This window comes from Acinonyx jubatus, chromosome B4, assembly GCF_027475565.1.
Source record: "Acinonyx jubatus isolate Ajub_Pintada_27869175 chromosome B4, VMU_Ajub_asm_v1.0, whole genome shotgun sequence".
NCBI classification, from domain to species: domain Eukaryota; kingdom Metazoa; phylum Chordata; class Mammalia; order Carnivora; family Felidae; genus Acinonyx; species Acinonyx jubatus.
The window spans coordinates 66,078,384-66,105,372 of NC_069387.1; the positions used below are offsets into that span (position 1 = coordinate 66,078,384).

A 26,989-nucleotide genomic window follows, 5' to 3' on the forward strand; every position below is an offset into this window, starting at 1 on the left:
CAGCTTTGTCGAAATCTGGGATTGTGATACCTCCAGCTATGTTCTTTTTTCTAAAGATTTCTTTGACTATTTGAAGTCTTTTTTTATTCCATACAAATTTTAGGATTATTTGTTCTGGTTCTGTGAAAAATGCAATTGGTATTTTGATAGGGATTGCAATGAATCTACAGATTGCTTTGGGTAGTATAGACATTTTAATGATATTAATTCTTTCAATCCATGAGCATGGTATAACTTTCTATTTTGTCTATGTCATCTTTGATTTCTTTCATCATTGTCTCTCAGTTTTTGGAGTACGGGTCTTTCATCTGCTTGGTAAAATTTATTTTGAGGCTTTTGTTCTTTGGGGGCAACTGAATATAGAATTGTTTTCTTCTTTTTCTGCTGCTTTGTTATTAGGGTATAAAAATGCGTATCAATTTTACATCCTACAACTTTACTGAATTCATTTTTCAGTTTTAACAGTTACTTGGTGGAATCTTTATAGTATCACGTCATCCGCAAATAGTGGCAGTTTTCTTCCTTACCAAGTTGGATGCCTTTTCTTTTTCTCGTCTGATTACTTTAATTTGGATTTCTAGTACTGTGTTGAGTAAAAGTGGTGAGAGTGGACATTTTTGTCTTGTTCCTGAATTTAGAGGAGAAGCTTTCAGTTTTCCACCACTGAGTATGATGTTAGCTCTGGGTTTTTCATATATGGACTTTATTAGTTTGAGGTATGCTCCTTATAAACCCACTTTGTGTAAAGTTTTTTTTTTATCATGAACAAACGTATTTTGTCACATGCTTTTTCTGCATCTACTGAAATAATCATATGGTTTTTGTCCTTCCTCTTTTTAATGTGATATATCACAATGAATGGTTTATGAGTATTAAACCACACTTGCATCCCTGAGATAAAAGCTTTTGCATAGCAAAGGAAACTACCGACAAAACAAAAAGCCAACCTAGTGAATGGGAGCAGATATCTACAAGTGATATATATCTGATAAAGGGGTTAACATCCAAGACATATAAAGAATTTATAAAACTCAATACTCAAAAACCAATCTGATGTAAAAAAAAAAATGGGCACAATATCAAAACAGACATTTTTCCAGAGAAGACATACAAATGGCCAAGAGACACATGAAAAGATGCTCAACATCAATAATCATCAGGGAAATGCAAATCAAAACACAATGAGATAGCACCTCACACCTGTCAGATTGGATAGAATCAAAAAGACAAGCTCTAACAAGTGTTCACAAAGATGTGGAGAAAAGGGAACCTTCGTGCACCGTTGGTGGGAATGTAAATTGGCGCGGCCCACTATGAAAAACATGGAGTTTCCTCAAAAAATTAAAAATAGAACTACCATGTGATCCAGTTATTCCTCTATGAGGTATTTACCCAAAGAAAATAAAAACACTAATTTCAAAAGATATATGCGCCCCTATGTTTACTGCAGCGTTATTTACAATAGTTTAGATATGAAAGCAACCCAAGTGTCCAACAACAGATTAATGGATAAAGATGTGGCATATATACACAATGGAATATTACTCAAATATTAAAAAAAAATGAGATCTTGCATCTGTGACAACAAGAGTGGCCCTCGTGGGAATCAGACTAGGTGAAGTAAGTCAGATGAAGAAACACAAATACCATTTGATTTCATTTATATGTAGAATCTAAAAACCAAACAAATGAAAAAAACTAACAAAAATACAGACTCTTAAATACAGAGAACAAACTGGTGGTTGCCTGAGGGGAGTTTGGTTGGAGGGGATGAATGAAATGTGAAAGGGATTAAAAGGTATAAACTTCCAGTTATAAAATAAATAAGTCACAAAGATGAAATGTATAGCATAGGGAATATACTAATAAAAAGGTTTCATTCTGAAAGCTTATTTCATGTTCTTATGGTATATAATAAATGACATACCTGCCCCATGCTGCCTCATTTGTCGATGCTTTATTAACTGGAACACAGGAAGAGTCAATGACAGTTGATCTGTTCATCTTGTAGCAAAAACCACAGTCGGGATCCAACATACATTCATTACAGTAACTGTAAAATAAAATGAAAAAGCTTGAAATACTGTGAGAATTACCAAAATGTGACAAATAGCATGTTAGAGACAATTGGTATTCTACATTTTCTACTGTATTTTGCAGGAAGCTTGGGGCCATGTGACTCGTCTTAGCCACGGCAAAGTGACGTGTGCTGAAGCTCGTGAGAGCTGGCAAGTCTCCTCCATCTGTCCCTCCCCTGGCTGCAGCAACTTTGGAAGCCACTTAGAGGTGGAGGAAGCTTGGATCTGAGACACTGGGTGTAAAAGAACTCCAGCTGTCCCTCAGGAAATAAACTTTTGCTTTTCTAAGCCACTGAGATTTGTTGCCAAAGCATCATGGACTGGCCCAATTTGACCCAGCTGATTGGTTCCAAAATGTACCAAAGCATTTATTTCTTGTCTCTATTACGTACCATATCTTTTAAAAATGGAAAATATATTTCCCAATATATATACTGAAATAGAAAATAAGAGTGAAAAAAATATAAAGAAAAAAGTTAAAAAACACCACACCAATAATGGTCCCTTGTTAATGTCTTGGTAGATGTCTGTATTTTTAACAAACCTACACTGAGTATCAAGTGTGTGTTATGCTTAACTTAAAATAAGCTGGTATAGGAATAAAAGGCTAACTTTTCTCTAAGTTAATTACATCTACTGGTTGCATCACTGAGCCATAATCAATTAATCACTGCTCACCTAACAGCAGTATCCTAATTGCAGAAAATCCTAAAGAGGCAAAATCCTTTAGAGGGCAAGGTTTTCCAACCCAAGTCTGCAAAGTACTTGTAAATGTGTTTTCTTGCTGTCAAACTCGTTTGCCAGACAATTCTGGAGTATGTCCTGCATGGCAGGCACACACAGGCACTGGAGACACTCAGATGAATAAAACAAAGTCCCCGCTCCTTGGTAAATAAAAGGCAAGGACAGGAACATATAGACAAATAAGTAATGGCAGTGTAATAGAAATTAGTGTGAATGACTCGAAGGACTGAATCCTGTTCATTTGTCTGTTAAGCACTGGAGATAATGTGAGAGGAGATATTTGAGGTAGATCATAAAAGAAATTTACCAGGCAAAGAAGTAGAGAGAAGAGCATTTCAGAGGACTGCTTATTTTACAATTAAAGATCAGTCAGTACAGACTTTTTTACTGTGTACGAGTAATTATACTACTGGGTGCCGGGTAAGAACTACAGCAAGTTATTCAGAAAAGATGTGAATTCTCAAAATCAAAATACTTCTTTGACTAAGCTAAATGGAAAAACAACAGCATTGTTTAAAAACAAGATTATCATTTCAGCCTCCTTCTGTAAACTTTTCCTTTGCAAACAGCCATCCCTAATTTTAAATGAGATTTCAGACTCCTTCAGGCATAGCTTGGAAGTACTGAAGATTTGGTTCTAGGATACTGATGAAAAAGTCTGAAGTATCTTGAGAATTACCAAAATGTGACAAATACAAAGGGAGCAAATGCTGCTGGAAAAATAGTGCCGACAGACCTGCTTAATGTGGGGTTGCCACAAAACTTCAATTTGTAAAAAACACAATATTCTGTGAAATGCAATAAAGCAAAAACTCATGAAAGTAAGCTATGCCAGTACTAAAAGCAAGGGAAAAAAAGGCCTTTCAAAGCCCACTGAAAGGTCAACATAACTTTAGGAAGGTGATACAGCACTATAAATATAAAAGTGTCCACACTTGTGATAGACTAAACAGAACAACAGGTAGCATTCGAAGTACTCTGGGCTTCTGGCCTTCATAGCTAGAAGGCTGATTATGAAAGGAGGGTAATTCCTACTAGTATTTGGTTGGTTGATTCCACCCAGGTAAAGTAGAATCTAACAACCCTGATTGTTCCAATGGCTTTAAGTGATAGTTATTTGGGAGAGGTCAACTCATCCAATTGTAGAGAAACGACTCTACTTTATTTCTTTAAACATAATTCCTGTAACAGGCCAAAGAAAGTAATGATAAAGGTTAACAGTTACCAAAAACCTACTACATGTGCATGTCAGACATACAAGATGTTCATTCATGACACTTTACCTCCTCCATCTGACTCTCCATTCAAGCTTCTGACCCTGACCACAACCTACTGTTCTTCCAGCTTGCTGATAAATGATTCTCGCTCTGCCATGGTGATTCATTCAGTACAAGTATTTTCCACTTATGTGCCAGTGAATATTCTGAGGGCTGGGGCACATTAGTAAACAAAACAGATTCCCTACCCTTGAGGAGCTGGTTTGCCTATATGATCTCCACTTAATTGACCCCTCTACTTGCTCCCTATTCATTAGCTTTTTACTTTTACGTCCATCCTTCTCTAGCTTATTGACCATCCTAATTTTCCCTGCCCATTTATCTTTCCATCTCGCCTGACTAAGCAACATCCTAAATTTCCCTGCCCATATCTTTCTATCTCCGCTGACAAGCAAAAATCCTGGCCATATATGAGTGCGAACATTTGCCTTTACTGTGCCTTCCCCAGGATATTCAAGTGCAGCTGAGGGCATCACACAACAGGGTAGATCAGTAGTTCCTCTCTAATACACTGTTGGCAGCCTCAAAAGGATCCTCGATGGCCTGACATTCTTAATAATTCCCTCTAGTCAATTCCATCCATACAAGGACTTTTTCAACCATACGACACAAGGAGTATTCTTCAAATCTCCAAAGCTCTATGCCTTTTTGTCACTTCATATCCAGCTTCACAAAGAAAACAGATGAAAATGGTAAAGATGGGAACTTTATACACTTACAGCAAACACAGAAACCATCCTACTTTCCCTCTGCTCCCATCACAGAGAAATTGTTTTTCTCCTCTATCTGGGCTTTATTTCTATTCCATCTCCTTAGCCCATTTCAGACCCTTTTGATTATTGTTCCTTTTTTCTTACACGTCTACTGTCTTAAGATGGAAGATTAGCTTTTTGATTCGACAGCTTTCTTCTTTCTTAATGTAGGAAGTTATAGCTATGAATTTCATTCTGAACACTGCATCCCATATTTGGTATGTTTGGTCTTCATTTTCATTCATTTCAAAGAATTTTCTAATGTCCCTTGTGACTTCTTTGACCCACCAGATTAAGAAGTATTATTTAATTTTCACATCTTGGTGAATTCCCCAAATTTCTTTGTTAGTGATTTCTAATTTCTTTTAAAATTGTTTTAATGTTTATTTTTGAGACAGACTGTAAGTAGGGAAGGGGTAGAGAGAGAGGGAGACACAAAATCTGAGGCCGGCTCCAGGCTCTGGGCTGTTAGCACAGAACCTGACATGGGGCTCAAACCCACGAACTGTGAGATCATGACCTGAGCTAAAGTTGGATGCTCAACCAACTGAGCCACTCATGCACCCCTCCAATTTCACTCCAATGCTAATGGAAAATATACTCAGTATGATTTCATATTTTTAAAATTTATTGAGGCTTGTTTTCTGGCCTGGCATGTGATCTATCCTGGAGAACGTTCCTTGTGCACTTAAGGAGTGTATATTCTGTTGATAGTGGAGTTTTCTCTAAATGTCTGTTCGATCTGGATGGTTTGTAGTCAATAAACTAATCTTGAAGCACCTTAGCCCCCTGTTTTCTACTAGTATGCACTTCTACTTAACTCTGCCCACATACTGGAAATTGTCATAATCTAGAGGTCAGCAAACTACAGTCCTTGAGACAAATGAGACCACTACCACCACCTGTTTTTGCAAATAAAGTTTTACTAGAACACAGCCATGCCCATTTGTTTGCTTACTGTCTATGATGGCTCTCAAGCTTCAACAGCAGAGCCAAGAATCCATGTGGCCTACAAAGCCACAAATATTTACTATCTGACCCTTTATAGGAAGTTTGCTGATCCCTGATCTGGAACACATACTCTGACCTCACATGCATATTTCTCATTCCTTTCCTTACAGATCTCACTTCCTTACTCTAAGACAACTGCTTTGCTACCTCAGAAACCTTCTACACTCCTTTCTTTCTGATCTTTCACTCACTCCATGGCATTTTGTCCTCATCTGTCAAAACTTTCATGGTGAATCTTGTTACCACTCTCACCAGACCCTCCAAATCTTTGTATTTTGGTCCTTTTATACATCGCTCTATACACTTTAATGTTTGACACTTTCCAGTCGTCTTTGTTCTTTTCCTTCTATATCTAGGTTGTTCCATACTGATGGAGAATTAACACATCCAGGCCCACCGATAAAAGTACACATTCATAGTATTCAGCCAACCACAGCTGGATCCTCACTGCTACCAGGGAACTTTTACCTGTCAGTCAGTGCCTTTCCCCACTTCCACAACTGATGCCCCAAACACCAACTCTCCTCTGACCCCAAACCTATCCCTCCCACACCCCCCACATCTCTTAGAAGATGGCCTTGCCTGGCTTGAAGTGAAAACTGAAGGGATGAGACAGGAACATTCTCAGCTTTAAATCCAGACATAACAAAGATCTCGACAGCCAGGTCTATCTTCACCTCTTTTCTTCCAGGCTCTGCAAAAGGTCATCCCTCCACCAGGGTTTTTCATCTCGATCTCTTCACCAGCATGAACACCCTGTTCCATTGGTTATTTTCTTCTCTTTCTACTTTCCAACCTCTTCTAGAATACACCACAGTTAATGTGAAGCCCTTCCCTTGTTGAGAAAAACTCGAGAAGCTGTCCTCTCTACTCTCCATACTTGTCCTCCATACTGGTTCATGTGGGTCAGTCAGGGAAAAGAGGCCAAATATTAAACAGTATTCCATTTCCTTGCCACGACAGACAGTCATCTGGACCTAGAGACACTCAGGCTTCCAGAAGCAAGATAAAATTCCCTACCACTCCCTCATTCTTGACCTGCATTTTTTTCATCATATAGGCTATTTTATGGCAAAAAATTCTCCCAAATGTAACAATATTTCTATCTTCAACATGACATTTAGAAGGTGACACGAAACTTTAAATATCCTGAGGAATTTGCTAATTGACCTTTTAGAGAGCATGTATCATAATTGTGGCTCTAACAAATGGCATGAAAAGAGAATAACATCTATTTTTTAATTCACAATTTATTCTGTAAGGCTTTCTTGAACATGACCTGATGAATTTACGTCATGTTTCATACATATAAAAGCTGAGAACTTAAATATATTGGTGCTAGATCCATGCTCCTAAGAATACTCTAAACACAGATGAAAACATTTTTGTGTGAAAAGCAAACTGGCAAATTAGGCCCCACTTATCTTCTTTCACACTGTGGACTGGAGTGAGTCCTAAATTCTGGACTTCAAGTTTTCCATCTCAAGAGCATATGATCTCTAAGAAACTACTCAGCTGCAAGATTCTACATGAAAGAAAATGAAATACATATACGCTAACTCTTAATTCACACAAACTTTAACAGTTTAAAACAGATTACAATGCTGTGACATCTAACAAATATTTACTCTTGCATGCTGATTTCAAGGACAAGAATTATAAGTGTGCCCTACTTTAAGATGCTCTAAATTTACAAGAGAAATGAACTAAGAAGGTATTTGCAAAAGGACTGTGCTTTATAAAAGGAATTGCCAAATGAATTAAACAAAATGGGGATTCCTCCCTACTGATACACACTATTTTACAAATCAATATGTAGTACAGTTGATGAAGAGATGGCCCACTTCCGTGCACTGTGCACATCTCCATCATAGAACTCCAATGTTCTTTACCGACTGGTTTACAAATAGACTGTGAAGACTGTATCCCAAGGGAAAAAAGACCATGTTTATCAACTCTTATCTGCTACACCCCATTGTAGGCTGGTTCCTCAATACATGTATATTGAAGAAATCAGCATGACAACTCTATAAATCAAGGCATTACTGTAGGTTCATTAGCCTGTTCTGCCCATTTCTGGAGAATAATTTGGGGAGGGGTGGGTGGAGTGAAGTGAATATCTGAGTCATGATGAGAATGAAATAAAAAGAAGGTAAACCTAACTGCTGGAGGATACCTTAAGCTGAGCTCGGCTTTTAAACTGCCAGAGGCTAAAGCTGACATTTGCAAACATTCAGGCCACAACCCAAATGAAATTGGTTAGTAAATTTTGATAACTCACTTTCAGAAACACCAGCTAGAAGGGCTAATTTCCTTGAAGCCTAAAGAAAAGAGCCACAGTAAGAGAGGGCCCTCTTTTATTTTATTTTTATTTTTTTAATATGAAATTTATTGTCAAATTGGTTTCCATACAACACCCAGGGCTCATCCCAACAGGTGCCGAGTGGGTCCTCTTTTAAATCACATCCTGCAAAATTTCTTAATAGGACATTATGATATCTGAAGATAATGTGTGGTAAATAAACGTGCCTAGATTCATGCTATTGTTCTTGGCTGTGGATACTTTCACCTGGGGAAGTTATACGATGGCCAATGATGTTCTTCTTCTAGAAACTGCTAGGGGAACTGAATGCAGAGCATATTAGACATTCCAACAACACATGGGAAAATATATAATCTAGATAATAATTACAATTGGAACCAAATAGTTCATTACTTGATAGCTGAAGAGAAGAAAGATTTACGCTTGCAATCTCTGACGTTTTTAGAAAGGGAGAAAAATGTGTTCACTTATTTAGAACAAAACTGGTTCTGAAACTTTAAAATGTTTCCAATTAAAGTAAAAAAAAAAAAGAGCAGGATAAAAGCTTAGTGTCTAAAGGAGAGAAGGGATGGCCTATTTTCATTTAATCAAGTGTTTACATGTTTCATATGGCGCCAGGGTCTCAACCAAAGGTGCCCTTTCCTCTCTCCTCAGCAAATCTTTAAAAAATTGATTTGGGTTAATTCAGAACATTTTTAGTTTCTACTCTGTGAAGTCAAGTGTGAACTCAGCCCTCTAGAGAATGGTCCATTTGTTTTTAAGTATGTGTCATTAAGCCCAATGAGATGGAGCATTAAGAACAGTGTTTGGTCTTAAAATGCCTCTCGCTGGCGTGGCCTAACTTTCAGACAATCTGGCGATGGCAACTGCAGCTGTTATGGTAATCTGCTGGTACAGGCCCACTTCCACTCTCTGTGGGAAACTGTGTTCATTCGCTTGTTCCTCGTGCATGAATTTAACACCCTACTTTGTGCACTAATGTCACTATGTGCCCCATGACAACTACTCTAGACTTTCCCTGCCATCCCCTTCTCACTGTTTACTGCCCTGCTGCTTTCAGCAGGTGACTTGGAACCAAATTGACCAGAGACTACCCTAACTGGGAGGTGAGGGGACAACAACCCGCCTTGCTTGTAGCCCTCTGCACGACTGGGTTTCCCCATGAACACTACAAAGAGAACTCTAGGACACCTGCCTTCTTTCTTGGCCACGGTGTGGATGTCAGGTGACCCCTCTGTCTTATTTGGACTGTGTAAGTAGGGAACTTGTGTGAATGTAAAAAAAAAAAAAGTGCTGGAGGACTTAAGTAAATGGTTGTAAATGAATTTTAAAAAGCTGGGGACCTACTGGCACTGACTTCATGAGGCAAGTCATGCCTCACCACTCCACTAAAGCTGCTCTCAGAGAGACTGCCAGTGGTCGTCTTGTTGTTAATTCTGGGTGCTTTTCTAGTATTAATTTATTGTTCTGTGGTAAAATTCACTAAAAATGTTTCCCTTTTTCCTGGCATTTCCTTATCCCTTGACACTACTCCCTTTATGTTTCCTCCTTTTCCCAGACTGGTGGTCCTGAGTCTTTTCTTTCTCTTCTTGGTCCTTTCTCCTTTGTTTCTGTTCTTGGCAATGGTCCTTCATTACTCCACACTTTTGCGGGGAAGCATGACCCTATGCGACCTTTACTATCACTGATATGCAAAGACTCTGTGACCTGTTTCTCCAGTTTGTAGCCAGACCCATACTTCCAAATGCCCAATTTTCTGCATGCTTCATAAGTACATCAAACTGAACACACCTAGAGTTTAATCTCTGGGTTTCCTGTCAAACCTAGTGTTCTTTTGTGTTTCATAATTAAAAACTTGAGTGTGATCCAGAACACCCACATTTAAATAGCCACAAGTCCCTCAAGTCTGTCCTCCAAGTATGTGCAGTTCCTACACCCTCCACCCTTACCACCTCTCATCTGAACTCTTCTGACAGTCTTCTAACACGTCCTCCTGCCCCCAGCCAAGTTCCACTCCATCTTCTCTACTGTCTGAAATCTCACCTAATCAGATCTCTCCCCTATTTAAATGCTGCAATAGCTTCCCACTGTCTGTACAATGAAGATCAAACTCCTTACTGTGGCACGTTCTACCCCTTCTGATCATGGCAACCTTTTCTTGCTATTTCTCCCCACGTGCCATGGGCCAGTCCACAAGAAATGCAGGGTCAGAGTAGGACATGCTCTTATGCTTTTCCCATATTATTGTCTCTGTCTAGACTGTTACTTTCCACCTTCATTTTCCTACACACAGGCATCAAGATTCACATTCGGCATCATCTCCTCTGTAAATCTTCTTGACTGTAGCAAAATCAGATCACTATGCTGTCAGAGGACAACAAAAGCCTACTATCGTTACTTCCCATCTCATTATATGTCTAAGGGTTTATAATGTGTTTTCCTTCCTCTACTGCACTGTGAAACTCAAGGTAGAGATTTTTTTCTGGTACATCTTTTATTCCTAGTGATTTCCATGTTACCTGATACATAAGGGTTCAAGAAATACTTGCTGAATAAGTAAAGTGAAGAATGAGTGTCACTTATATTGACAGCAGATTTAGTAGTTCTCTCTGTAGTTCTATTAGAGAAGTTATACCTTATTCCCCATATGTTGAGCCACAAGGTCACAGGATTGAGCCTTGCATCAAGCTATGAATTGTTCCTTAGAATTCATAGCTTTCTGATCAAATCCATACACAAATGGACTTTGGAACACAGTCATATTTCCAAATGTCTGGAACACAGTCTGATTTCTTATCTCTTCCCTTAGAAACTGAACCTAAGAATATAATAGATTCCTGAGCTAGATGTAAAAAAATGATTCACAGCAGTAAGGCCTGCAGATTAAAAGCAGTCACAGGCTCTGGTTCTTTGATATACTATTAAATAGGGCAAATTCAGCCTATTTGTCAGAGTGGGTTTCATCCCTCCCTTCTTTCCTTCCTTTTTAACATTTACTGGTACTTTAGGCCCTACTTTCTTGTGACTGTCTAATATTTTATGAATTTTTGGACTGGATCTCCCATCTTATCGCAGAAAAGTGCAAAATAAACTCTCTAAAGGGGTGGTAAAAAGAAGAGAGCTCTATTTGCCAAGACTGTCACCTTCAATAGGGCTAAGTATTTTCCTATTCTATTATAGGAACCTTTGGTCAACATAGTTAAAAACACAAATCTCAACTGTAGCTTTAAGAATATAAAATGGCATGTATATGCATATTTGTAAATGTATATGTATTAGATAAATGTGTGTAGTATATGAACAACCATACAAAGACATTTATATACAACTTTTTCAGTAAATACACTGAGAGTAAAAACACAGTTTTTTTTAATGTTTATTTATTTATTTTTTTGAGAGAGAGAAAGTGGGGGAGGGGCAGAGAGAAAGGAAGACACAGACTCTGAAGCAGGCTCCAGGCCCTAACCTCTCAGCACAGAGCCTGATGTGGGGCTTGAACCGCTAACTGCGAGATCATGACTTGAGCCGAAGTTGGACCCTCAACCAACTGAGCCACCCCGGTGCCCCCACAGTTTTATTTTGTATTTTATTTACCATCACCACCATTTGAAAACTCTTTTTATATAAGCCTTATTTTATGTCTTTGTGATCATATTTGTATAAGCACTGATGGGTCCCTAAAAAGTTGTGTAATACACACTCCTACTGCAATATACATTTCACCAGTCACACTTACCTGATGGGAGCTGCTGATTTCTGCATTGTGCTCCTAACACTACCTCTTTTACTTATTAAGAACTTGCTGATATTTCAAGGCATATGGTGGGTAGAGGGCTCCTCGTTAACCTTGCAATTTGGATCATAGTGACAACTACAAGAGCACTAAACTGAGGGATAATTTCTTTTAATTAGCATTGTACTATTTCTATTTGTTATTAAAACATTTTTTTAGACAGAGCACATGATTCAGGGATAGGGAAAGAGGGAAGGAAAGAAGGAGGGAGGGAAGGGGTGGTAACAGGAGAAAGGGAGGGAAGGGGGAGGGAAAGGAGAGAGGGAGGGGTGAGGGGGAGAGAGAGAGAGAAAGAGAGAGAGAAAGAGAGAAAGAGAGAGAGAGAGAGAGGGAGAGAGAGAAATCTCAAGCAAGCCCTATGTTCAGCACGGAGCCTGATGTAGGCTAAATCCCATGACCTTGGGCTCATGACCTGAGCCCAAATCAGGAATTGGATGCTCAACAGACTGAGCCACCCAGGTGCCCAGCATTGTACTATTTTTAAATATAATAGTAAAATTCTTAATTCTGAGCACCTCAAAAATACCTTTTCATCCATAGAAACCATGGTCATACATATTCTCTCTTCTGAAACTTTTTAGAATTAGAAAATGAAAATTTATTAAAAATTTTTTTTAACGTTTATTTATTTTTGAGACAGAGAGAGACAGAGCATGAACGGGGGAGGGTCAGAGAGAGGGAGACACAGAATCTGAAGCAGGCTCCAGGCTCTGAGCTGTCAGCACAGAGCCCGACGCGGGGCTCGAACTCACAAACCACGAGATCATGACCTGAGCTGAAGTCAACCGCTCAACCGACTGAGCCACCCAGGCACCCCAGAAAAATGAAAATTTAAAAGCAAGTAAAGGTATCCCTTTTGGAAGATATAACATTCCTTCATTTCTCTTTCTGCTATTTCATTATTGGTGTATAGAAATGCAACAGACTTCTGTACATTGATTTTATATCCTGTACTCAAACAATCTACACATTTATTTTAAATGTTTCTTTATTTTTGAGAGAGAGAGAGAGACAGAATTCGAGTGGTTAGGGGCAGAGATAGAGGGAGACACAGAATCTGAAGCAGGCTCCAGGCTCCGAGCTGTAAGCACAGAGCCCATGTGAGATCATGACCTGAGCTGAAGTCGGACGCTTGACTGACTGAGCCACCCAAGTGCCCCACAATCTACACATTTAATGCAATCCCTATCAAAATACCACCAGCATTTTTCACAGAGCTAGAACAAGCAATTTTAAAATTTGTATGGAACCACAAAAGACCCTGAATAACCAAAGTAATCTTTAAAAAAAAAAGCAAAGCTGGAGGCATCACAATCCTGGACTTCAAGCCATATTACAAAGCTGTAGTCATCAAGACAGTATGCTACTAACACAAAAAATAGACATGTAGATCAACATAACAGGGGAAACACAGAAATGGACCCACAACACTATGGTCAACTAATCTTTGACAATGCAAGAAAGAATATCCAATGGAAAAAAGTCTCTTCAACAAAAGCATTGGGAAGACTGGATAGCAATGTGCAGAAGAATGAAACTGGACCCTTTCTCACACTATACACACAAATAAGTACAAAATGGATAAAAGACCTAAATTGAGACAGGAAACCATAAAAATCCTGGAATAGAACACAGGCAGCAACCTCTTTAACACTGGCTATAGCAACTTCTTACCAGACACGTTTCTGCAGGCAAGGGAAACAAAAGTAAAAATGAACTACTGGGAGGTCATTAAGATAAAAGCTTCTGCACAGTGAAGGAACAGTCAACAAAACTAAAAGGCAACCTTCAGAATGGGAAGAGATATCTGCAAATGACATATGTGATAAAGGATTAGCATCCAAAAGCTAGAAAGAACATATCAAACTTATCACCCAAAAAACAAATAATCCAGTGAAGAAATGGGCACAAGACAGAAATAGGCATTTTTCTAAAGAAATTCAGATGGCTAACAGACACATGAAAAGATGTTCAACATCACTCATCATCAGGGAAATACAAATTAAAAATACAATGAGATATCACCTCACACCTGTCAGAATGGATAAAATTAACAACAGAAGAAACAACAGATGTTGGTGAGGATGAGGAGAAAGGGGAACCCTCTTACACTGTTGGTGGGAATGCAAACTGGTGCAGCAGCTCTGGAAAACAGTATGGAGGTCCCTCAAAAAGTTAAAAATAGAACTACCCTATGACCCAGCAATTGTACAACTCGGTATTTACCCAAAGAATATAAAACTACTGATTCAAAAGGTCACATGCACCCTGATGTTTATAACTGCATTATCAACAGCAGACAAATTATGGAAAAAGCCCAAATGTCTACCAACTGATGAATGGATAAAGAAGATGTGGTGTGTGTGTGTGTACACGTATATGTATGTACATATATGTATGTACTAACACATATATGTATATACATGCACACACAGACACACACACAATGGAATATTACTCAGCCATCACAAAGAATGAAATCTTACCATTTGCAACAACGTGGACCTAGAGTGTATTATGTTAAGTAAAACGAGTCAGTCAGAGAAAGACATAACCATAGGATTTCACTCAAATGAGGAACTTAATAAAACAGATGAACATAGGGGAAAGAAAAAAAAAAGGAGGAGGTAAACTATAAAAAAAGCTCTTAACTATAGAGAACTAAGGATTGCTGGAGGGGAGTGGGTGGGGGGATGGGCTAAATGGGTGATGGGTATTAAGGGGGGTACTTGACATGAAGAGCACTGGGTGTTATATGTAAGTGATGAGTCATTAATTCTACTCCTGAAACAAATATTATACTATATGTTAACTAACTAGAATTTAAATAAAAACTTGAAACATAAAAAAAGACAATTTGTAACATACAAAAACTATTGAATTGTACAATTTAAATGAGTGAATTGCATGGTATGTAAATTACATCTCACTAAAGTTGGTTTTAAAAAAACATAAAAGGGGCGTCTGGGTGCTCAGTTGGTTGAGCGCCTGACTTCAGCTCAGGTCGTCATCTTGTGGTCTGTGGGTTCAAGCCCCATGTCGGGCTCTGTGCTGACAGCTCAGAGCCTGGAGCCTCCTTTGGATTCTGTGCCTCCTTCTCTCTCTGCCCCCACCTCTCCACTCTCCGTCTCTCTCTTAAAAATAAACATTAAGAAAAATTAAAAAAAAACTTAAAAAATAGAAGAAATAACATTCTTTTGTTTAACATATAAAATACACATTAAGTACTCAAAAAAGCAAGGTATCTGTTACTGAGGGATTTTATATTCAGTATCCATGAAGACCAAACACTTGTATAAACACATTTGGATTCTGTCATGTACCCAGTTTTCGGTGGTGTTTCAAGAGCACTACAGTCCTCTACAGAAGGGGGAGTATGGTGCAATAAGGTATTTTGAGAGAAACACCACATTCATGTAACTTTTATTACAATGTACTGTTATAACTGTTCTTTTATTATCAGTAATTGTTCATCTCTTACTGTGCTGTCTATATAAGAAAATAGACATAGTACACATAGAATACAGTACTATCTGCAGTTTCAGCCACCCTCTGTGGGTTTTGGAACACATCCATAGTGGAAAGGGGGAGACTTATGAACCGAGATAGGCATGGGAGGTGTAAACTCAGTTCTGGGTGTGAGTCTGATGGATTTTGGAAATTACATTCTTTCTTCATTTGACAGGTTAAAATGAAGGAAAATTTTACTTATTTTTTTTATGTAGTTAATTTTTCCTTGAAATATTATGGGGAGACTTCATCAAAATAAGCTTTAGAAATATTTCTCAGAACAATGGAATTGAAAGGCTATGCTAATTGTTCTTTTTTCTTTTCTTTTAAATAAAGTATGGTTAACATACAATATTCTATTATCCTGAAATAGATTCCACTTCACTTGATGAATATGATCCTTTTAATGTTATTTTAAAATCTGATTTGCTAATATTTTGTTAAGGATTTTTACATCTATGTTTATGGGTAATATTGGCCCGTAGTTTGTTTTGTTTTGTAGTGTGTCTGCTTTGGTATCACCATAATACTGGTTTCATAAAATGAGTTTGGAAGTGTTCCTTCCTCTTCAATTTTTTTGGAATGACTTGAGGACGACAGGTATTCACTATTAAAAAAATTTTTTTAACACTTATTTTTTATTGAGAGACAGAGCATGAGCATGGGAGGGGCAGAGAGAGGAGGAGACACAGAATCTGAAGCAGCCTCCAGGCTGTCAGCACAGAACCCTACGTGGGGCTCAAATTCACAAACCGTGAGATCATGACCTGAGCTGAAGTCGGATGTTTAACCAACTAAGCCACCCAGGTGCTCCAGGTATTAACTCTTTAAATGTTCAGTAGAAATCACCTGTGAAGCCACTGGACATAACTTTAGTTTGTTGGGAGGCTTTAAAATACTGAATCAATTTTACTACTAGTAATTGGTGTGTTCATGTTTTCTATGTTTTCATGATTCAATCTTGCAAGATTGTATATTTTTACACATTTACCCATTTCTTTGAGGTTGTCTAATTTGTTGGTATATAATTGTTTATAAAGTATTAGGATTCTTTCCATTTCTGTGGCATTAGTTGCAATTTCTCCTCTTTGCTTTCTGATTTTATTTATTTAAACCTTCTTTTTTTCTTGAGGAGTATGATAAAGGTTTATTGGTTTTGTTTATCTTTTCAAAGAATCAGTGTTTAGTTTTGTTGATCTTTTGTTTGTTGGTTTTTAAAGTTTCTATTTTATTTATTTCTACTCTGATCTTTATTTCTTTCCTTCTACTAACTTTGGGCTTTGTTTGTTATTTCCAGTTCATTTAGGTGTAAAGTTAGATTGTTTATTGGGAATTTTTCTACTACCCTATGATCCAGTAATTGCACTGCTGGGTATTTACCAAAAAAAATACAAAAACAATAACTCAAAGGGATACACACACCCTTTATGTTTACTATAGCATTATTTATAATCGCCAAATTATGGAAGCAGCTCAAGTGTCCCTTGATTGATGAATGGATAAAGAAGAGGTGGTATGTATGTGTGTGTGTACAGACACAGACACACACACACACACACACACACACACACACACACACACAGTGGAATATTACTCAGCCATAAAAAGAATGAAATCTTGCCATTTGCAACAACACAGATGGAGCTAGATAGTATAATGCTAAGTGAAATAAGTCAGAAAAGACAAATACCGTATGATTTCACTCATATGTAGAATTTAAGAAACAAATGAACAGAGGAAAAGACAGACAGGAAGAGAGAGAGACAAAACTAGAGAACTCTTGGTTATCACAGGGGAGGTAGGTGGGATAGGTGATGGGGATTAAAGAGTACACTTATGATGATGAGCACTGAGTAATGTATAGAATTTCTGAATCACTATATTGTACACCTGAAATTAATAAAGGACTACATGTTAATACTAGAATTAAAAAAATAGTAAAAAAAAAAAAGGTTGTGCATTCTGCAGGTTTTAGATGAAATGTTCTGTATATATCTATTAAGTCCATTTGGTCTAAGTGTTGTTTAAACCCAATGTTTCCTTACTGAATTTGTCTGGATTATCTATCCATTGATGTAAGTGGGGTATTACAGTCCCCTACTATTACTGTATTATTATCAATTTCTCCCTTTATGTCTATTTGTTTTATATATTTAGGTGTTCCTATGTTTGCTGCATAAATATCGACAAATGTTAAATCTTCTCAGAATAATCCTTTTATTATGTACTGTCCTTCTTTGTCTTTTGTTACAAAGTCTGCTTTGTCTAATAGGAATATTGCTACTTCAGCTTTCTTTTCATTTCCATTTGCATGGAATATCTTTTTCCATCCATTCATTTTCAGTCTATGTCTTTGGATCTGAAGTGAGTCTCTTGTAGGGAGCATTTAAATAGATGTTGTTTGGGGGGGCGTTGTTTGTTTTTAAATCCATTCAGCCACCCTATGTCTTTTGATTGGAGGATTTAGTCCATTTACATTTAAAGTAATTCCTGATAGGTATGTACTTATTGCAATTTTGTTACTTGTTTTCTTGTTGTTTTTGTAATTCTTCTCTTTTCCTTTCTTCTCATCTTGCACTCTGCCCCCCCCCCCCTTTTATTGTTATGTTTGGACTGTCTTCTCTTTATTTTTTGTGTATCTATTGCAGGTTTTGCTTTGCTGTTACCATGAGATTCATATACACTAACATATATATACAAGTCTATTTTAAGCTGATAGTTGTGCACGTTCTAAAAGCACTTCACTGCAGGGCACGTGGCTGGCTCAGTTGGTAGTGCATCCAACTCTTGATCTCAGGGTTGTGAGTTGAGTTCAAGCCGTGGAGCCTACTTAAAAAAATAAATATATAAAAGCACTACACTTTTACATTCCCCTACCACATTTTATATTTTTGATGTTATATTTTACACCTTTTATTTTGTGTATCCATTATTTATTTATTGCAGTTACAGCTGATATTTCTATTTTTGTCTTTTAACCTTCACTCTAGCTTAAGAGGCTAATCCACTGCTTTTACTATATATTTGCCTTCACCAGTGAGATATATTTCTTGAATATATTTTCTTATTTCTAGTTATGGCCTTTTCTCTTGCACTTAAAGAAGGCTCTTTAACATTTCTCCTAAGGCTGGTTTAGTGGTCATAAGCTCCTCTAGATTTTGCTTGACTGGAAAACTCTTTTATCTCTCCTTCAATTCTGAATGATAACCTTACTGGCAGAATATTCTTGTTTATAAGTTTTTCCTTTCATCACTTTAAATATAGCCTGCTACTTCCTCTGGCTTGTAAAGTTCCTGCTGAAAACCCAGCTGATAACTTATGGGGTTTTCCTTCATATGTGACTATTTGTTTTTCTTTTGCTGCCATTAAGATTCTCCATTTTTAACTTTTGCCATTTTAAATGTTATTTATTTATTTTGAGAGAGAGAGAGGGTGAGGAGGGGCAGAGGGGGAGGAAGAGAGAGAGAATCCCAAGCAGGCTCCATTGCTTGCAGTGGAGAAGCCCAAGGTGGGGCCCGAACTCACCAGCAGTGAGATCATGACCTGAGCCAAAATCAAGTCAGACGCTTAACCAATTGAGCCCCCCAGGCACCCCTAACTTTTGCCATTTTAATTGTATGTCTTGGTGGATCTCTTTGAGTTCATCTTGTTTGGGAACCTCTGGGCTTCCTGAACATGGATTTCTATTTCCTTTTCAGGTTAGGGAAGTTCTCAGCCACTATTTCTTCACATGAGTTTTCTGCCCCTTTCTCTCTCTTCTCCTCTGGGACACCTATAATATGAATGTTAGTATGCTAGATGTTGCCCCAAAGGTCCTTTAACCTATCTTACTTTTAAAAATTCTTTTTTCTTTGTCCTGTTTTGAATGGGTGATTTCCACTACTCTGTTTTCCAGACTGCTGATCCATTCTTCTCTAACATTTCATCTGCTGGTGATTCATTCATAGTGATTCAGAAGTTCCCATTCTGCTTTTCCATTCTTTTCCTAAGCTTGGTGAGCATCTTTGTGACCATTACTTTGAACTCTTTATCAGGTAAGTTACTTATTTCTATTTCATTAGGGTCCCCCCCATCCCACCCCCACCCCTACAGGGGTTTTACCTTGTTCTTTTGTTTGGGACACATTCCTATCTCCTCATTTTGTTCGACTTTCTCTGTTTTTATGAGGCAGAACAGTTACCTCTCCGAGTATTGAAAAAGGACTGGTATAGAAATGACACCTGCATAGACTGTGTGTAGTTTGGAAGCTTTTGGCAAGCTGCTGGAGCTCAAGTGGGCAAGGGCTGAGAATCTTGGGGCATACCTTTCTGGGACTGCCTTGATGGGAGACAAGGGGGATGAGAATGGGGTAAGGTATCCTGGTATGAACTTTGACAGGGCTGCCTTGGTGAGACAGTAGGGGCTGGAGTACATGGGTCCTGAAGTGTGCCATATTGGGGCCACCTTGGTGGGATGGCTGGATCAAGTGCAGGCCAGGGGGCCTGCCAAAGTATACTATCTGGCACTGCCTTGGCAGGATGACTGGAGCTGGTGTGGGCTAGGGGTCTGGGATCCCATTTTAAATGTTATTTATTTATTTTGAGAGAGAGAGAGGGTGAGGAGGGGCAGAGGGGAGGAAGAGAGAGAGAGAATCTCAAGCAGGCTGCATTGCTTACAGTGGAGAAGCCCAAGGTGGGGCCCAAGGGGAAGTCCTAGCAGGTCAGCTAGAGGGCCTGGACCCTTCTCCTGCATGCTCTTCAAGTTGGAAGGGAAATACAAAAATGGCTCTCACCAGCAACTCTGACCCTAGAGAGAGTTCTAGCACTTCCCCATCCATTTGGTGAATGCTCTACAGTTAGTACATGGATTTTCTTCACTTATAGTCTAGTTGCCTTTTAAATCACTGTTTGTGTTTTTCTTTGCTATGCCCCATAGTGATTAAATCTGCACATGGGCCACACAGTGATATCCCTCCCTGCTACAGTTTGCAGTGTTGGGGGTATGGCTCCTGTTGTTACTCTGTCTTTATCTCTACTACCCTTCTCTGTAAGGTCCCTCTATCGTTTGTTGTGCAGAAGCTGATCGATCAGCCCTTAGTTCTTCAAGAGAAATTGCTCTACACGTAGGTGTGGATTTGGTGTTTCCATGCGAGGAGGTGAACTGAGGGTCTTCCTAACTTCCCCCAATGATGCGGGTTTTACATATGCAGTTATGTAAATTTGTGACTTTTAAAATCAAAAAGAAAAATTAATCCAACACACCTGATAAGCAATTACAAATGATTTATAGATTACAAGTTTGGAAAAGGGAAATCAATTTTTATTATGAACCTATTAACTTTCACTATTTTAAGTATAACAAACTGAAATTTCAGTATACAGTATCTGCATTCTTTGTGAATGCATGATCACACTGGCTTTAATATATTTTCTTTTTGTAAACACAAAAAATAGGTTGTTTTATCGTGAGCACTTAATTTTTTTTTAACCTATCTGTGCAAACACTTCTTAAAACTGCCTCTCTTTTGGTGCCCCATATTTGTCCATTTGTTTGCTTTGATAATTGATGGTTCTGTTTTTAAGTACTACCCAAGTATCTCCTTACGCACTAAAAAACATAGTGATGTCTGTTTTGCTTTTTTCATCAAATACTACAACACTTGGCACTAAGCTTATCATACTGTAAGTGCTTCATACAGAGACAACAAAATCAAAAGGACAAATATATTCTGGCTTATATGGATTTGCTTATCAGTTCTTCCGTGATTATTTGTTTTTTTATTTTATAGTAAACGATATGTTTGAATGTCAAGGACAATGAGAGTTTTGCTTGCAGAGTCAGAGAAAGAATCAGCTCTCAGAGTCCCAGAATGATGTTTGATTTGAAAACTGTGCTGTGTGATAGAGATGAAATAAGATAGCCCTGCAGTCATCTCCCTGGATATCATCATGTCTTCTGATGTCTGCAACTCCATTTAGTGTACTCAAGTGCTCTTAAAAGTAGAGCCTGCCACACTAACAGAATTTTCACAAAATTATGAAGAAGTGAAGATGGATGAAACCAATAGGAATCAGTTAAGTGATGTTGGGGATAAGAGGTAAAAATATTCTCTTCATGAAATATTCTCCTTAAGAAAAATATTCAGGCTCTCTTGTATAATTCATCTCCATAACTAGAGGAAGAAACAAGGAAGAGAATGGCTTTCATGGTCTTCATTTTCTCATCTGAATGTAGAGATACAGTCTAATTTGTCTAAAGGGTATTTCTTTGTAAGTGCATCTCATCTATAATTGCTTCTAAATTACTTTTTCCATATTTATCTATTTGTGTAACAACACTCATCCAAACAAAATAAAAACTACAACTTAACTTGGATCAGATACGTATATTCAAAACTTTGTAGCTCAGATATCTGCTCTAAGGGAACCCAAGGTGGTTGAATGTTTAAAATATTTTAGAATGATTTTACTTTAACTTAAGCACTTATTTTTATACCAAAGACATTCTATGATAATCCTTAAAACAGCAGAAAAAAATTTTTCTGAGCTGAATAAGTACAGGTAAATGAAATAGGTGAACAAAATTAAAAAAAAAAACTTTAGACTACAACTCACAAAAAAGATTTCTCAGAAAAGTCATCTCAATTTCAGTGAATGAGTGAAAACACATTAATTTTTAAACCTACTGGCCTTTGATCATAAGGAATTATTATTCACTTCCCAAAGGGTATGTGACATACTCTCTGGACAAGAGTATCCCACTGCTTAATTGGTAATTTCAGAATGAATAGTGTAGTGGTTAAGAGCTGTGTTCTTAAAGCCCAGTTCTAGTGTTTGCTAACCCATATGATCTTCTAATGTTCCCTTAACTTCCCTAAGCCTCAGTGTAATTGGCAAAATGGGGGAAACAACAGCATCTACCTCAGTTTTGCTAAAGGATAGAAAAGAGGTTCCATGTAAAGCCCTTAGCACAGTAGCTGACGTAATGATGACTGTATAGTAAATAGTGGCTGCCATGACCACTGCTTTTGAATAGATGAACAAAATACTCAAATCATTTATTTTGAACAAACATGACAAAGGACAGCTATCTGACTGGCTTACAAGAGCAAAGAAATAAAACAAATGAGAGATTTTAACGATTCTTTCTTGCAAAGCTGGAGGTAAGTTACTGAAGACAGCCATTTTTCTTGACACCTGTAAAGTTAACCTTAAGACTTCTAATCACCATAAAGAGAACTAAACCATGAAAATGGGTAGAACCCTATTTGGTTAATTAATCCATTTTTTCTGCTGTCAAGCAAAACCACTCATAAATATGGTCTCTGTCTCCCTCCCTCCCTCCCTCCCTCCCTCCCTCCCTCCCTCTCTCTCTGCTGCTGTATCAAAACATGCTAGTAGTCTATTCCTACATCCATTCTTTGTTTCTTCCTTTGTAGGAGAATCTGATTCTTGACTGGGAACATTGTGGCCCCCCCTTCCTCTTCCAACTGCTGAATAAAATAATACATTCCCCAGTCTTCATTGCAACTAAAAAATGGTCAAGGACTCATTCTGGCTTGTGAGAAGCACTGTGTGGGATTTTCTGGAAGAAGTCAAGGGGAGTTGATTCAGCTGGGAAGCATTATTCCTTCTATATTTTTTCCTTCAAGCCCAGAGCTCCTGGAGCCATTTTGGACCATCCTTGTGAACTTGTGAAGAATACTTGTGTAGTAGGTAAAGCAAAAAGACAGGAGCCTGGATCCCTGATGATACTAGGTCTAGTACATTTTCTCCAAACTCCCTACCTTTGAGTTTATTTTACATAAGAGTGAAAGAAATTTCTTTCTTGTTTAAGATGGTTATTTTGAGTTCTTCTGTTATATACAGCCAAATACAATTTAATGCTCAAGTATTTTTTCAAAGCTTAAATGCAAATATTTGCTCACTTCTAAATATATTCTGACATACCAGCTTCTACTCAAGTCCCCACATTTCTCTAAAAATGTGAAACTTGAGGGGCACCTGGGTGGCTCAGTTAGTTGAGTGTCCGACTTCAGCTCAGGTCATGGTCTCACACTCTGTGAGTTCAAGCCTCACGTTGGGCTCTGTGCTGACAGCTCAAGAGCCTGGAGCCCGCTTCGGATTCTGTATCTCTCCCTCTCTCTGCCCCTCCCCTGCTCATGCTCTGTCTCTCTCTGTTTCAAAAATAAATAAAAACATTAAAAAAATTTTTTAAATGTGAAACTTGAGTATGGGTTCAAAGTGTAAATAAAAGCCAATCTAAGATATTGCCAACTCCTGACAAGGGCTTGGTTTCCTTAACAGGTGGCATAACAATTGGTAAATAGTATTCAGCAATGTAGGTCAAGTGAAAGAATGAAAAGTGGGAAAAAGCCCATAATAGTGTGTGTGCACATGACTGTAAATCAGTAATGCTGATCTTCCCCAGTGCCTCAATTACAATGAGGAGGGCATTTAGTAAGCAAGCTGGTTCTTTCAAGCTACTTGGACACTAGGAAAGGGGACCTAAAAAAATCTCAAGAGTTGATGCCTCACTCCATTAATTTCACTCACCCAAGAACAGCTGAGCCTCTATGGCTGGGGACTACTCTTATTTGTGAAGCTTGAGCTTGGTCATGATGATGATGGTGAGTGTGCTAGCTTACCAGGGTTACTTTTCTTTGTGATTCTGTTTTTTTTTCTGAGGTGCTCATAACTATCTTACCTTAGCACTTCTCTGAGTTAGGTGGTAAATTGTTCCTTTGTGACTCTTCCTAACAGGGTAAATGCGCAGTTAAACTTCTTTTTTTAGTGCTCAATTTCTGTTGCTCCAATTTCTCTCTGACAGGATAATTACTAAGTTTCTCTCTCTTGGAGTCTCAGAGATTCATGTCTATTTGAGTTTAGTTTATGTGTAAAAATCTTAGCTTGTTCTAGTGTATGTTCAATTTGTTGCTTTTGTCTTAAGTTGCTTTAGATCTTAAGTTATTTTCAGAATTATATAGCTGCTCCCTTCTTTTTGTTTTCCTGGTTAGGTATCAAGTTTCTGTTGAGTTTTTAGAAAAAAATATTCTCTCTGGGGGGTATTATTTTTTATTTTCTTTTTGTTATTGTTATATATAATTTTACTTTATTCTTTCAGTTTAAAATCTTTAGATTCTCATGTCTTTCCACTGAGTTTATCAGAACAAAACAGGCAAGTGCTGAAAGCTAAATGCAAGAATCTAATCAATTGAAGAGTAAGGATTATCAGTGCAAATCCAGGCTTTATAGGGTACTGCAAAGAACTTGCTGGAGAACCTTCAATTTGCTGAGGCAGTAATCAGATTGACAGAAAAATATCTTACTGGATTTCCAAATCAGTTTATGTAATCATTGCAGTCACAGAGGGAAACATACAAGTTAACACCACAGTCACGCATACTTCAGGTCTCAGTACTTGGTTAGTTTCGTAACAAGTAGAAGTACCTTATGTTAGTTGCTAGGTATTTTTAAGAAAGAAAGCTAAGAGGGGGGAAAAAGAGAAGAAACATACTTTCTGCTTTCAAGTTACAACTTTCTTTCTATCTGGGAAGACAAGCCATAAAAACTGGACATTTAAAAAGCATTAACAAATAACATTATAAGTCATTCCATCACCAAGATCTGACAATAATCTCATCCCTTCACTGTGGGTCTTAGTTTAGGCTCTTAAAACTTTGTTATTTTGCCATTTCTACTTTGCTGCTAGGAAGATCTTTGTAAAATACAAATCTCATAATAACATTCTTACTAATATAGTTTCATATAGGTTTTTTAATGTGAGTTCAAAATCCTTATTTCTAGTACATATGACTTCTTACAATTTAAGTTCCCAACAGGCTCTTCAGGTATATTTCTCCCTATTTCCTACCTTTGTTTAAAGCCCACTCCACGTTTCCAGAATGGATTGATAGGCATTGTCCATTTTTTGAAAATCTGCCTGAAATTCAATGCCTGGTAGTATGAGAGACATCTGCCAACAGAAGAACTACCATAGGAGCCTTCCCTAGGATCTAGGGGCATTGACAGTGTCTTCTTTCCAGAGGCTTCTGCCCCTCTGCCACATGAACTGGAAAGATGACTAGAAAAACCAAGTTCTTCAAATTTGTGAACTGGCCTATGACAGACACCTGGAGTAGGGCTATGGAAAGGGTACTGGGGGGATTGGGGGGTGGGGGGAGTCTCTATCTTCCCCAGACACCACAACAAAGGCCACTGCTGGGGCAGGGCCTTAGCTGTTCTCTTCTACAAACTCAGATGACTCCCAGCAAAGCTGGGCACGTGTCCATCTGTCTAATGGAAGCAGGAGATGGGGAAGGTGATTGGGTCAGGCCATGGGAAAGGATGCTCACTGACGATAACTGACCCTGACATGCCAGTAAGCTCCCTATGCCTGAAACAGGGAGAAAGAGAAAGGGATAGGAGACAGTTTTAGACCCATCAGAATTATAGAATCAGTGCAGCTCTGCTAAGCACACCTAAACATTTTTAAGAACTCTCGGGCCCCGTTCCATGGTGTACACATTTGTAGTGCCAGTGGCTCCCCCTACCCCACCCCACTCTGCCCCCAAATGACAGAGCTTAAATTACTGCTCCTCAGGTCATTTCCAAAAAATTAGATATATAAGGCACATAGTTTAATGAAAGAAAAAAGTGGATTCTGTGAAATTGAGTACTTGAAACTAGAAAATATCCTGTACTTGCAGTTTCTAGAAAATATTAAGCTTCCTCTTGTTTCTGCACACATCCTACTCCCTAATCTGGAATGCTGTCTGCCCAAATTTGGGAAACCTTTCATATTACCCTGAAGGTCAATAGATTTGGCAATGGGTAGTTACTGGAACCAAAAAGTTATTATTTTAAAATATAATTAGACAAATGGCTTTTTAAAATACAGAGTTCCTCTATTGCACATATATAGTTCTCAACAATCTAGGTATTAAGTAAAATAAGGTAGCCTACAGATAATAATAGAATAGATATAAAAAAAGTACAATACTAACTCCTCTTATAATTCTTCTGAAGTTGAACTGAAATAACACTGTCAGTGCATGTAGGTAAGAATAAGAGACCACTTTGGTATACACACTGGAATTCTAAGTGCAAAGAACAGGAATATTAATTTAGCATGTTCAGATTTCTGAAGTTTATTCTTATCCTATACAGTAAACCAATACCTTCCCCCCCAACACACAATGTGAAAGATGAAAAGAAAATTACAGAATTATAACCGTGTCAACATAAGTACATGCCAATTGCCACTCATTAAGTCTCTGTTGATTCACAGTGCAATACATAATTGTATAGCATATATGAATGAGGATAATACACATCCTTGCCAAATTTGATTACCTTAACCAATATTTGTTGTTTGAATTATTATCTTCAATTTCAAATGTTTATTATTTTACACTAAGCTTTTGTGAAGATATGCATGACAGTTGCATATTAATCACACAAAGACAAAAATGAAAAATCAGTAAGTTCAGTATTTAGTATCAGAGTTAATATACAATGTTA

The 26,989-nt window shown here is 37.9% G+C and overlaps 1 protein-coding gene across 1 annotated transcript in view; it reads right to left on the minus strand.

Moving 5' to 3' along the window:
- SLC2A13 (solute carrier family 2 member 13) overlaps nucleotides 1–26,989 on the minus strand; it is a 373,732-nt gene that overhangs the window by 80,929 nt on the left and 265,814 nt on the right. Inside the window, exon 7 of the mRNA XM_015085125.3 lies at nucleotides 1,928–2,053. Within this exon, the coding sequence (XP_014940611.2) occupies nucleotides 1,928–2,053 (126 nt within the window). The remainder of the gene's footprint in view (nucleotides 1–1,927; nucleotides 2,054–26,989) is intronic.